The 14667-nt window shown below is 34.8% G+C and overlaps 1 protein-coding gene across 1 annotated transcript in view; it reads right to left on the bottom strand.

Moving 5' to 3' along the window:
- Nucleotides 1–14667, bottom strand: part of LOC110136540 (doublecortin domain-containing protein 1) — a 279881-nt gene that overhangs the window by 13602 nt on the left and 251612 nt on the right. The window contains exon 15 of the mRNA XM_070473220.1: nt 12134–12252. Within this exon, the coding sequence (XP_070329321.1) occupies nt 12134–12252 (119 nt within the window). The remainder of the gene's footprint in view (nt 1–12133; nt 12253–14667) is intronic.

Below are 14667 nucleotides of genomic sequence, written 5' to 3'. Positions count from 1 at the left end.
GTATATGTTCCATCCAGAGCGAGAATAATGGTGTCATGAGAGGATGAAAGTTCAGTGTTGCCCATTCTGAGTTTTTCAATAAAGGTCAGTAATTTTTTTCATGAAATCTCCCTATTTCTATAAGCTCATAACTAATTACAAATATTATAATAATGTGCAAATCAAACAAAATCTATAGGTTCCTAGTTTTTTACTGTCCATAGTCTAACCTCTGTGTGTAAATGGATGTGTGTATATGTGTCTGTATCTATGTGTGCGTAATGCTTTAAGTAGTTTACTAATTTAACAGTACAGGTCAGATCCTATAATCCACATTCTTTAAAAACTGAAGCAAAATCCAGATTAAATGATGGTGTTAAAAAAAAAATCTTTGATTCAATTGTTTTGTTTAATTGATGTCCCAAATATCTTTAGAAAAAAAACATTTTTGATTTTTTGGTTTATGATTTTTATGTTTTTATGGCTTTGAGATCAATTGATAATGACATTGTTGGTTTGTCTTTCATCCCCTCATGGTCTTATACACACCACAGACAATTATTAAAAGACAAACAGAGAAAGAAGAATGGAACTGGAGGAATCAACCTGCCTGACTTCAGACTATACTACAAAGCCACAGTCCTCAAGACAGTATGGTACTGGCACAAAGACAGAAATATAGATCAATGGAACAGAATAGAAAGCCCAGAGATAAATCCATGAACCTATGGTCACCTTATCTTCGACAAAGGAGGCAAGAATATACAATGGAAAAAAGACAACCTCTTTAACAAGTGGTGCTGGGAAAACTGGTCAACCACTTGGAAAAGAATGAAACTAGAACACTTTCTAACACCATACACAAAAATAAACTCAAAATGGATTAAAGATCTAAATGTAAGACCAGAAACTATCAAACTCCTAGAGGAGAACATAGGCAAAACACTCTCCGACATAAATCACAGCAGGATCCTCTATGACCCACATCCCAGAATATTAGAAATAAAAGCAAAAATAAACAAATGGGACCTAATGAAACTTAAAAGCTTCTGCACAACAAAGGAAACTATAAGCAAGGTGAAAAGACAGCCCTCAGATTGAGAGAAAATAATAGCAAACGAAGCAACAGACAAAGGATTAATCTCAAAAATATACAAGCAACTCCTGCAGCTCAACTCCAGAAAAATAAATGACTCAATCAAAAAATGGGCCAAAGAACTAAACAGACATTTCTCCAAGGAAGACATACAGATGGCAAAAAAACACATGAAAAGATGCTCAACATCACTCATTATCAGAGAAATGCAAATCAAAACCACAATGAGGTACCATTACACGCCAGTCAGGATGGCTGCTATCCAAAAGTCTACAAGCAATAAATGCTGGAGAGGGTGTGGAGAAAAAGGAACCCTCTTACACTGTTGGTGGGAATGCAAATTAGTACAGCCGCTATGGAGAACAGTGTGGAGATTTCTTAAAAAGCTGGAAATAGAACTGCCAGCAATCCCACTTCTGGGCATACACACCGAGGAAACCAGATCTGAAAGAGACACATGCACCCCAATGTTCATCGCAGCACTGTTTATAATAGCCAGGACATGGAAGCAACCTAGATGCCCATCAGCAGACGAATGGATGAGGAAGCTGTGGTACATATACACCATGGAATATTACTCAGCCATTAAAAAGTATTCATTTGAATCAGTTCTAATGAGATGGATGAAACTGGAGCCCATTATACAGAGCGAAGTAAGCCAGAAAGATAAAGACCATTACAGTATACTAACACATATATATGGAATTTAGAAGGATGGTAATGATAACCCTATATGCAAAACAGAAAGAGACCCAGATGTATAGAACAGACTTGTGGACTCTGTGGGAGAAGGCGAGGGTGGGATGTTGTGAGAGAACAGCATCGAAACATGTATATTATCTAGGGTGAAACAGATCACCAGCCCAGGTTGGATGCATGAGACAAGTGCTCGGGCCTGGTGCATTGGGAAGACCCAGAGGGATTGGGTGGAGAGGGAGGTGGGAGGGGGGACCGGGATGGGGAATACATGTAAATCCATGGCTAATTCATTTCAATGTATGACAAAAACCACTGCAATGTTGTAAAGTAATTAGCCTCCAACTAATAAAAATAAATGAAAAAAAAAAAAAGACAAACAAGTGCAAGCACTTCTTATATTGAATAAGATGAGTGGCACCAAATGAGACATAACTGAACTAATGAGGCATGATATGTTTATAATATTCTTTGTGAGTTGTCAGGTTGCTATCTTAAGTGCTAGTTCTATTATTTTTAGCATATAAAAGGCAATGTCTTAATTCACAGCTTTGCTAAAATCACATGATATTAATACTACTTAAGAGGGAAAATTTTTATCGCAAAAAGTTGGTGCCACATGAGGATATTTAGTTATATAATGAAATATGGTTGTATTTTTAAAGAAACAAAACACAAGCATTTCAGATGCTCTGGAAAAGATAAACTTACCCAGAGGTGAGTGAGTTCTAAAAATCCTGGTCCTTACAAAATATAGCCTAACAATAGATTTTGTTTCTTAAAGTCAAGCTTCATCAATACAAAGGCAAAAATCCTCATCTGTATGGAGAGCCTCCTTTTTTCCTGCCCATCCTAAATTCCTCCTTCTCTTCCTGGATCTCTTTCCTTCCTTTCTAAATTAAACCAAATCTTTTCTTGTAAATACAGATGTTTCAAATTATACTTGCAACAGTTTTTTTTAATTACCATCTTTTTCTTTTCCCAAATTCTCTTCTCTATAGGCAATAAGGACATTGAGTTTAAACTTTAATCCCACCCAATTCCACAATAATCCTGGCCAGAGTAGGAAGTAATCTCAGGGCCCTAAAACCAGATCAGCACCAGCACCAGTATGCAGTGAGCCCAGGGAGAGCCCTGGGCATGAAGAACATGCTCATCAAGCTGCATATAACCTTTCCACACACCTGCCATTTTTACCTAGACCATGGATCACACTGAGTGGTCTTCCTTCACCTTTTCCTTCTAAAACAACCACTTAGTCATTCCCTACTCATCATTTTAACTTTTGGGTTTTCCTTAGGTTTTTTTTCCTTCTCTTTTTGTAATTTCTAAAAACAACTTTAATGGGAAATAACTGAAAATATTATAAAACATTATACAACTGACAGGCACATATTTAAAGTGTAAAATTTGCTAAGTTTTGAAACATGTGTACACATTTTAAAGCATCACAACAACCAAGATAATGAACATATATCCAGATCTCTCACCCCCAGAAAACCACCCCCAAAGTTTCTGTGTGCTCTTTTGTAATCATGCCCTCCTGTCCCTTCCTACCTTCCTATCTCCAGGCAAACACTGATCTTCCTAGATTAGTTGCCGTTCAGTCGCTCAGTTGTGTCTGACTCTGTAACCTCATGGACTGCAATATGTCAGACTTCCCTGTCCTTCACCAGCTCCTGGAGATTGCTCAAACTCATGTTCATTGAGCCAGTGATATCATGCAACCATCTCATCCTCCATCATCCCCTTCTCCTCCTGCCTTCAATCTTTCCCAGCATCAGGGTCTTTTCTAATGAGTCGGCTCTTCACATCAGGTGGCCAAAGTATTGGAGCTTCAGCTTCAGCATCAATCCTTTCAATGAATATTCAGGACTGATTTCGTTTAGGATTGACTGGTTTTATCTCTTTGCAGTCCAAGGGACTCCTAGGAGTCTTCTCCAACACCACAGTTCAAAAGCATCAATTCTTCGGCCTCGATCTTTATGGTCCAACTCTCACATCCATACACGACTACTGGAAAAACCATAACTTTGACTATAGGGACCTTTGTTGGCAAAGTAATGTCTCTGCTTTTTAATATGCTGTCTAGGGTTGTCATAGCTTTTCTTCTGAGGAACAAGTGTCTTTTAATTTCATGGCTGCAGTCACCATCTTCATCTAGATTAGTTAGGACTCTAAAATTTTATGCAAATGGAATCAAACAATATATACCCTTAATGGGTTTGTTTCTTCTCTTCAATATAACTGTTTTGAGATTCATCCATATTGTTGTGTGACTCAAGAGTTAGTTCCTTTTTATTGTTAGGTAGTATTTTCTATGTAGATACACTATAATTTATTTATCTGTTCACCAATGGATGGACATTTTGATTGTTTCCAGTTTTTACTTTGGCTTTAGAAATAAAGCTGCTATAAACACTTATGTACAAGTCTTCATAAGGACTTTCATATTCCTTGAATAATCGAGGACAGGCTGGGCAATAAACTACAGGTATGTATATACCTATCTGTATATAAATATAAATACACACACAAATGTGTGTGTTTGTGTGTACATATATGTATGTATTTGTTGTTGCTCAGTTGCTAAGTCATGTCTGACTCTTTGTGACTCCCTGGACTGCAGCATACCGGGCCTCCCTGTCCCTCACCATCTCCTGGAGTTTGCCCAAGTTTGCGTTCATTGAATTGGTGATGCCATCCTATCATCTCATCCTCTGCCGCCCTCTTCTCCTTTTGCCTTCAATCGTTCCCAGCATCAGGGTCTTTTCCAATGCTCAGCTCAGTATTGGAACTTCAGCTTTTAGCATCAGTCCTTTCAGTGAGTATTCAGGGTTGATTTCCTTTAGGATTGACTGGTTTGATCTCCTTGCTGTCCTAGGGACTCTCAAGAGTTTTCTCTAGCACCACAGTTCAAAAGCATCATTTCTTTGATGCTCAGCCTTCTTTATGGTCCAATTCTCACATCCATACATGACTGCTGGAAAGACCATAGCTTTGAATATACAGACCTTGGTCAGCAAAGTGATGTCTCTGTTTTTTAATATGCTGTCTAGGTTTGTCATAGCTTTTCTTCCAAGAAGTAATGTCTTCTAATTTTATGGCTGCAGTCACCATCCACAGTGATTTTGTAAATATACATATATGTGCATATTTTAGAACAGGATCAATTGTTTTCCAAAGTTTTGAAGCATTTCTATTTCTACCAACTATGTAGAAACCATGTACCAACTATGAGGGTTCCAGTTGTTCCACATTCTCACCAGCATTCAATATGGTTACATTTTAAACACTGGATCTTCTACTACATATGTGGTGTTACTTCATTTTAGTTGTATTTTTCATTCCCCTAATATTTAGCATCAAGGCTGTATACTGTCACCCTGCTTATTTAACTTATATGGGGAGTACATCATGAAGAACGCTGGACTGCATGAAGCACAAACTGGAATCAAGGCTGCCAGGAGAAATATTAATAACCTCAGATATGCAGACAACACCACCCTTATGGCAGAAAGCGAAGAAGAACTAAAGAGCCTCTTGATGAAAGTGAAAGAAGAGAGTGAAAAAATTGGCTTAAAACTCAACATTCAGATAAACTAAGATCATGGCATCTGGTCCCATCAATTCAAGGCAAATAGATGGGGAAACAGTGGAAAGAGTGACAGACTTTATTTTGGGGGGCTCCAAAATCACTGCAGATGGTGACTGCAGCCATGAAACTAAAAGACAGTTTCTCCTTGGAAGAAAAATTATGATCAACTAAACAGCATATTAAAAAGCAGAGACATTATTTTGCCAACAAAGGTCCATCTAGTAAAAGCTATGGTTTTTCCAGGGATCATGTAGGGATGTGAGAGTTGGACTATAAAGAAAGCTGAGTGCTAAAGAATTGATGCTTTTGAACTGTGGTGTTGGAGAAGACTCTTGAGAGAAACTTGGACTGCAAGGAGATCCAACTAGTCCATCCTAAAGGAAATCAGTCCTGAATATTCATTGGAAGGACTGATGCTGAAGCTGAAACTCAAAAACTTTGGCCACCTGATGCAAAGAACTGACTCATTTGAAGAGACCCTGATGCTGGGAAAGATTGAAGGCAGGAGGAGAAGGGGATGACAGAGGATGAGATGGTTGGATGGCATCACTGACTCAATGGACATGAGCTTGAGTAAACTCTGGGAGTTGGTGATGGACAGGGAGGCCTAGTGTGCTGCAGTCCATGGGGTTACAGAGTCAGATGCAACTGAGTGACTGAACTGAACTGACTGAATGCTTAGCATCTTTTCATATGCCAACTGTATATCTTCCTTGTTATAGTATTTGTCCAAATCATTTACCTGCCCATTTTTTCTTGAGTTGTGTGTATTTTGCAAATATCTATTATTTGAAGATATTTCTCCTTGTGTGTCACTTATCTTATCATTCTCTTGACAATGCCTTTCAAAGAGCAGAAAGTCTTAGTTTTAATGAAGTTCAATTTATAAATTTATATTTTTGTGGATGATGTTTTTGACATCATATGTAAGAAAGTTTGGCTAATACAAGATCATAAATATTGTCTCCTACGCTTTTGTCTAAAATATTCAATTTTACACAAAAGCTATTCAGTTTTTACATTTAAGTCTATAATCCATTTTGAGTTAACTACTGTTTATTGTATTACATATGGATCAAAGTTTTTTTATATATTGATATCCAATTGTTCCATCACCATTAGTAAAAAAAAAAAGGAAATTTTTTCCACTGAATTTCTCCTGCAATTTCGTCAAAAGTCAATTGACCATATATGTGTGGATCTATTTCTGGATGTTCTATCCTGTTCTATTGATCCAATTGTATACTTCGGTGCCAATAGCACACCATTTTTCATTACTGCTATTTTATTTATTTATTTTTTATTACTTTTATTTTACAGTAAGTCTTGAGATCAGGTAATTTTGTTCTTTTTAAAGTTGCTTTGCCTATTCTAGATCTTTTGCAATTCTATATGGATTTTAAAATTACCTTGATAGCTTTTATAAAAGAAACCTTCTGGGATTTCTATTGAGATTGTGTTAAATCTATAGGTCAATCTGAAGAGAACAGACATCATAACTATACAGAGTCTTTCAATCCATGGATACAGTATATCCCTGCATCTATTTAGATCTTCTTTATTCTTACTCAACAATGTTTTGTAGTTTTCAGTACACAAGTCTTTTACATATTTTATCTGATTCATATTAAAGCATGTCATGTTATTATAATTAGCATTTAAAAATATTAACTTCTGAAGTTGCTTGTTGTTAGTGTACAGGAATACAAATAATGTATATGTATATGTATATACATATATATATACACATATATATAGTGTTTATATATGTATATAACATATATATTTATTGATCTCAAGCCCTCAAACTTGCTAAACTCATTTATTAGTTGTAGAAATTGTTTGCAGTTTTCACAGAATTTTCTACATAGATAATCATACCATTTGAAATTAAAGTCAGTTTTACTTCTTCAATTCATATCTAGATGTCTTTTATTTCTTTTTCCTTTCTTATTATACTGGCTGTAGTTTTCTATGCAATGTTGAATAGGTGAAAGTGGACAACCTTGCCTTGTTTTGGACTTTAGGAGGAAGCACTAGTCTTCCATCTTTAAATATGTCAGCTGTATGTTTTTTTGCAGATGTCCTTTGTCATATTGACCAAGTTCCCTTCTAATCAGTTTTCTGAATAGAAAACTTTCTATTAGGAAGGGAGTCTTACCTTTGTTAAAAGCTTTTCCTATATCAATTTGATGTTTGTGATTTTTTTCCTTTTCCGTCTGCCAATTGAGTGATTTACATTGATTGATTTTCAACTTCATTCTCCTGGGATAAACACTGCTTGGTCATGGTATATTGTCTTTTTTATTGTATTCAACTTGTTAAAAGGTTAAGAATTTTTTGCATTTATGTTCATAAGGGATATTGGTCTATGATTTTCTTTTCCTGTAATGTCTGTCTGATTTCTGCTTTCAGAATAATACTGGCCTCATAGAATTAGCTAGAAAGTATTCCCTCTTCTATTTTCTATGTAAGAAAATGGAGACTTGGCATTATTTGGCAGAATTCCCCAGTGAAGCTAGTGAAATCATCTGAATCTGAGGTTCTCTTTGTGGGAAAGTTTTTAACTAAAAATTTAATTTCTTTAAGAGATCCAGGACTATTCAGCTTACCTATTTCCTCTTGAGTAGACATTGGCAATTTGTGCCCTTGAAGAAACTGGTCTTTAATCATCTCAGTTTGGCAATTTTATCGGCACATCTTTGTTCAAAATGTTCCATTATCCATTTAATAACTGTGTGATATCACCTCTCTCATTCCTGATAATGGTAATTTGTGTCCTATTCCTTTATTTCCTGAGCAGTCTGGCTAGAGATTTATCAGTTTCTTTGATCTTTGAAAAAAAAACTTTTGATTTTGTTGATTTTTCTTTTTTTCCTATTTTCTATTTCATTGATTTCCACTCTAACTTTTATTATTTTCTGTCTTCTGATTACTTTGAGTTTGATTTGCTCTTCTTACTCTAGCTTCTCAAAATGGAAGCTGAGGTCACTGATTTGTTATCTTTCTTCTTAGCTTAGTTGGTAAAGAATCCACCTGCAATGTAGGAGACCCTGGTTTGATTCCTGGGTTGGGAAGATCTCCTGGAGAAGGGAAATGCTACCCGCTCCAGTATTCTGGCCTGGAGAATTCCATGGACTATCCATGGGTCACAAAGAATTGAACACAACTGAGCAACTTTCACTTTCACTTCTTTCCTTATATAGGTATTTACATAAATTTCCATCTAAGAACTTCTTGGACAGCATCCCACAATTTTTAATATGTGTATTTTCATTTTCATTCAGTTCAAAAATACTTGCTAATTTCCATTTTGATTTCTTCTTTGATTTTTGGCTCATTTAGAAATGTGTTACTTATGTCCAGATACTTGAGGGTTTTCCAGAAAGCTATCTGCTATTTTTTTTTTAATTTAAGTATGGTTGATTTACAGTGTTATGTTAACTTCTGACGTAGAGCAAAGTGATTCAGTTATACATACACATATACTTTCTTTTTTATGTTTTTTCTATTATGGCTTATCACAGGATAGTAAATAAAGTTCCCTGTGCTATACAGTAGGACCTTGTTGTGAAATCTATCTGATTTCTAGTGTAATTCTATTATGGCCAGAGAATCTTTTTTATAATATTTAAATTTTGTTAAATGTATTGAGACTTATTTTATAGCTAGAATATACTCCATTTGATTTAATATACTGTTCCTTTAAATGAATATGTCTTCTGCTTTTCTTGGGTATGTTCCTCTATAAATATCAATTAGGTCAAGTTGATTGACAGTGTTGTTCTAGTCTTCTGTACTTTCACAGTTTCCGCCTCACGTGTTCATTATTGAAATAGGATATTGTTTAACTTATAGGACATCCTTAACTTATCAGTCTACCTTCAGTTGATATCATTATTGTTATTTAGTTGCTAAGTCATGTCTGACTCCTTTGTGATGGACTGTAGCCGGCCAGGCTCGTCTGTCCATGGCATTTCCCAGGCAAGAATATTGGAGTGGGTTGCCATTTCTTTTTCCAGAGGATCTTTCTGACCCAGAGATTGAACCTGCATCTCCTGCATTGCAGGTGGATTCTTACTGCTGAGCCACTGGATATCATACCACTTGACAAATACAGTATGAGAATCTTCATTCCATTTCTCCTATTGGTATTTGTACTGTTAACTTCATATATTTTGCATCTACATGTTTTTCTCTCCATAATATATTACTATTTTTTGCTTTAAACAAAAAATTATATTTTAAAGAGACTTAAATAAGAAATGAGATCTTTATATTGTCTATGTGGTTATTATTCCCAGTGCTCTTCATTTTCATCTGATACCAATATTCTTCTGCTTGAAGGAATTCTTTAAACAGTGCTTGTTCTCTAGGTCTTCTGGTGATAAATTCTTTCAGTTTCTGACTAATATCTGAATTTTTTATTTTGCCTTAATATTTAAAAGATATTAATATTTTCATTGGGAAATGATTTCTATATTGATAGGTTGGTTTTTTTGTTCTTTGAGTTTTTAAATATATTCTTCCACTTTCTTCTCACTCTTATTGTTACCAAAAGAAATCTGCTGTCATTCTTATCTTTATTCCTTTTGTATGTAATAAATATGCCTTTTCTGTGTACTCATAAGATTTTTCTCTTTATCACTAATTTTAAGGAATTTGATTATGATTTTTTCTTGGTTTCTTTTCTTAGTGTTTCTTATGCTTAAAATCTGTTGAACTTCTTGGATGTGTGGGTTGTAGTTTTCACAAAATTTTGAAAATTTTTGTCCTATATTTTTAGAAGACATCATTTTTTCCAATATTTTTCTGTTCCCTGCTTCTTCCCTTTAGAGACTCTAATTATTCTGAGATTAGGCCATCTGAAGCTTTTCACAACCAACAGTGCTCTGTTCATTTTTCTTCAATTCATATTTTTTCCTCTTTGGTTTTCACTGTGAATAGTTTCTTTTGGTATCTAAATATACTAAAATTTTCTTCCACAATATCTATTCTGCTATTAGACAAATTCAGCATATTTTTCAAGTGATACATTGAAGTTTTCATATCTGGAAATTTGATTTGAGGTATAAATCATAAACATAAAACCATATCATAAACATAACATAAATCATAAACATAAAACTTTTTATATGTTCTGTGTCTCTGTTTAGTGTGTTCAATCTTTCCTCTAGCTACCTGATATATGGAATACAATGATAACAACTGTTTTAATGATCTGTGTATTAATTCTATAATCTGTATCATTTCTAGGTTAGTTACAATTGACTGATTCTTCTCTTTATTATAACCCTGGACTAAGTGAGCTGAAGCATCTCTGGCTCCATGTCCCATGGTTTGCACTTGTTATTACTGCAACTTGACGCTTTGTGGGTTTCCAGTTTACAGGATTGATTCTGCCCCAGAAAACTTGTTAGCTACTCCATGTATAGCACCATATCAACCTGGGATTTGCTTTGGGTTTGTCTGCTCCTCCTTGAGAACTATGTGTTTAGGACTCTACTCACACTGGCCAGTTTATGTGATAGCAAGCTACTGTCCCTCTCCTCCTCCTGCTTGGGTGCTTCAATTCATGCACCTTACTCATTCTCTGAGCTATCTACTACCACACTTGGCACTCACTGGCAATTGCATGATTGGATTTGGACCTACAGACTATACAGTTTTGTGGCTAAGAGTGAGTTATAGATTACAGTTGCTTGACTTTGCATTCCTCCTCAATCACTTAGATATGATCTTGAGTAAGTGATTAAACTCTGTATTTCAATCTCCCACCTGTAAGGATAGTAATGCTACCTACCTTATCAAGTGTTGTTGAGTTTAAATGTAAAAATACAATGTAGATGAATTAAAATAGTGTCTGGCTCGGAATTTGTTTTTGTTGTTGTTGTTGCTGCTACAGTAAGTGTTACAGCTAGGATTTATACCTCAAAATCTGACTCTGTAGATCATGTTCTTAAACCACTATGTAATCTTCTAATACCTGTTGGACAGTATGCTTTGCATGTTAGAGAAAATTTCCCTTCTGTATCTGTGGCTAAGCCAAACTTTCTCTGGTGCCTAAATGCCCTAGTTCTGGCTTTAGCCCTAAGCACATCCTAATTGTCTATCCAGCCAGAGTAGTTGGCTAATAGCTTTCTAGGTCTTGAAATACAATAGGACTTGTTTTTGTCAACACTAGGTAAAATCAAAAGACAAATGAAATAGAAAACAGATTTAGGAAGCAATATTTCCAAGCAGCTGGAGATAAGTCACCTTTCTTCCTTACTGCTAATTTTTTCTTCTAAATCTATTTTTAATTTTATCCTCCAAGTCAGAAAAAACAAACAAGAATGACAGTTTTGGTGCCTTACTAGCCAGAATTTTTTTGTCTCCTTGATTTTTCCTTCACTGTTCAATATTTCATATTCAGAAGATGGAGAAAAGATTAGGAATACACATAACACATTAAATTCTTAAATTAATAACCAAAATGTATACAAAGAAATAAGTTCCAATAATTACAGAGTAAAGCAGCAGCTTGTCTACAACAGATATATACTGAAGGCAGCTTTTCAGTTTTAAAAATATCTAAGGCACACTATCTAATTAAGTGGCATATGTTTTCAAGCTTATTTTAGAAAAATTAATCTTGATATTTTGAACACAAATTTAAAACATAATGAATATTCCATCTAAGATAGAAAGCATGATAATTTGACTGCTCAGGAATCTTGAAATTAACATTTTTTGTTTTCAGGTACATAGCTCATAAACATTACCTTTTCTGTAGGATTAATTTGTATCCTTGTAGTGATGTTCCGTCAGTAGCCTTGACTCTGATTGGATGACCAACAGCTAGACAGCTCTGAGTTATTGCTTGGCTCAGGATCATTCCAGTCTTCCAATGAATAGAGATGGGGGAGAAAGGTCTAAATAAGTTAAAAGAACCAGAAAATTCAACAATGTGTCACAAATAGTGAGGTCATTATGCCTGGATAAACTCGGATATTAACAGTTGCCGAAAGTGAAACACTACCCACAACTTAGCAGTCAGTGAGCCCTGCTCAGAATCAGTGATCTTCTGTTGGACAAGGGTGGCATTTTACAGTTCAGCGAAAATAAAACAGACCTTGATATCTTCATTTGTCCTTTTTTTCTGTGCATATTTCACAGTGTAGTGATTTGGGGTCCATTCGTGTCACTTGTTATAGTTATAACTACAGAGCTTACTTGAAATATGTATGCACAGAAAAAAAAAATAAATAAAGGCAGTGAACTGAAAAGATTGAAACAAATCCTTAACCTCTGATACCAATTTAAAGTTTTATTTTAGGTCTAAATATCATGGGTTAAACATTTTAAGGTGGTTTATTAACTACTTTCATTTTAAATGTTACAATTCTCTGATAAGGAAGCTGATTGAGAATATTACTTGAATAGGCATTTAACAATTTTCTTACTTAGTAAATTGACACATTTTAAATAAGTGACAACCACTGAGGAATTTATTTACACATATTGAGGATTTATGGCATGGAAACTTCTCTTTTTTAATAGGTAAACTAATTTATTTTGGAAAAAAATGATAGAACTTTAAATCTTAGAAGATTTTCAAAATTGTTTTCTTTTTAACATGTGACTTCGATTTCTCATGGTTTTGTTGTGTGAGAAAGAACTACACAATGACTTAGGGGAAAAAAGTATTTTTGTAAATTTTTGTTCTAATTAGCATTGAATGGAATCCTCATTTGAACATGCTTGTCTATAGAGAAAGGGAACTCCTTGGGGTGAGGAAAAAGAATCATCACTTATTAAGCACTTTCTGTATACCAGATAGTATGCTTGAACTTCAAACATATTTTCTCAATCACTATAGCCACTATACAAGGCAAAAGGGACTAACTTCATCTTATATATAAGAAAATTGTGGTTCAGTGCAGCTAAGTAACTTTCCCAAGACATAGAAATGATTCCAAGTCTGACCTGTCTAACTCCAAAACTCATACTCTTTGCAGCAAGCATTTAAATTCTTTCAGGAAAATTTTTAGGTAAGTACAAGATTTTTGATATCATGAAATTCTAGAAACAGATGCCACAGAATTAGAGAATACGAGATCTGGAAAAATAATCTTCCATCTCATCTGGTCCAACTCCGTTACCAGAAGACTAAGGCCCAGATATGGTATGTGACTTACTTGAGGTCACATTGGTATTCAGTGGTAGTGCTAAAACTAAAATATTTCCATCAATGCTCATAAATTGGTCAGATATAGAGAAGTGTTTTATATTGAAATGCAGTAAAATGGCGTAAGTTTTGAAGTTAGACAGACCAAGAATCTTTCCTCTATCACCTACTGGCCTCAGTTTTTCAGCTGTATAGTGAAAATTTGAATAATTTTTATGAGCTTAAATGAGATAATACATGTGTATACAACGTTTAACATATGTTTAACAAAATGGCAATATTATTTCTAAATCAGAAATAAAATACAACATATTAATAAAAAGGACTAGTAGTTAAGAGAGTCTCCAGGTTGGAAGCAGATTTAAGAAATATCTAATCTCATTCTGCCTTTGTCAATGAAGTGGATAATAAGTTTTAGTATCTTTGTGTCTCAATTACTCTAATTTTTGGTTTTAGCTCTCTGAAAAGCAAAATTAATAGTTAAGAGTAATTCAAAATTTTATTTGAAAAAATCATTTCAATCTCTCCTACCCCCTAAACTAAGTAGCAACATACTTGCCTGAGTGACTCTGCACTTATGGAAGTGCTAGGAAGAAGCAAAAATAGTCTACACGGAGGAGACAAGGGGAGGCAGGAGAAGGGTAGAAACAAGCTGCATCATCTCTTTCCAGTCATAAATATTTGGTGGCAACCATAAAATGTATTTCAATAGTAAAAGGGAAGGGGAGAGCAATTATATATTCTCAACTTAAATCTGATTCAATAATGTAAGAGTAAAGTTTAAAAAAATAATGCCAAGACATAGGTTTTGTGTTAGGCATTGTTCACATTTTATACTCAGGGATTTCTTTTAAAACTAAGAGTTTTAAAACTAAGACTAAGACTAGAGTATGGTCTTATTCTATCACTATATCGTACTGATTCACCAGGCTCTGTGAACCTCAACAATAAAGACTAAGGAGGGGAAGCAAATGATATTCAGGCAAATCTTGTGAAAATGGTGATTCTGCAGACTATAGCAAAGCTCTATGCTAGTTTAAATAACATTCTCGAGTACTAACTAATCAGCCCATCTAAAAGTGAGTTGAATATTCATGTCAGTGTCCTCTGTACTAGACAAAAGAAGAG

This window comes from Odocoileus virginianus, chromosome 10, assembly GCF_023699985.2.
Source record: "Odocoileus virginianus isolate 20LAN1187 ecotype Illinois chromosome 10, Ovbor_1.2, whole genome shotgun sequence".
Taxonomy (NCBI): domain Eukaryota; kingdom Metazoa; phylum Chordata; class Mammalia; order Artiodactyla; family Cervidae; genus Odocoileus; species Odocoileus virginianus.
The sequence above is the reverse complement of the archived record's forward strand: the minus strand, read 5'-3'. Positions and strand labels throughout refer to the sequence as shown.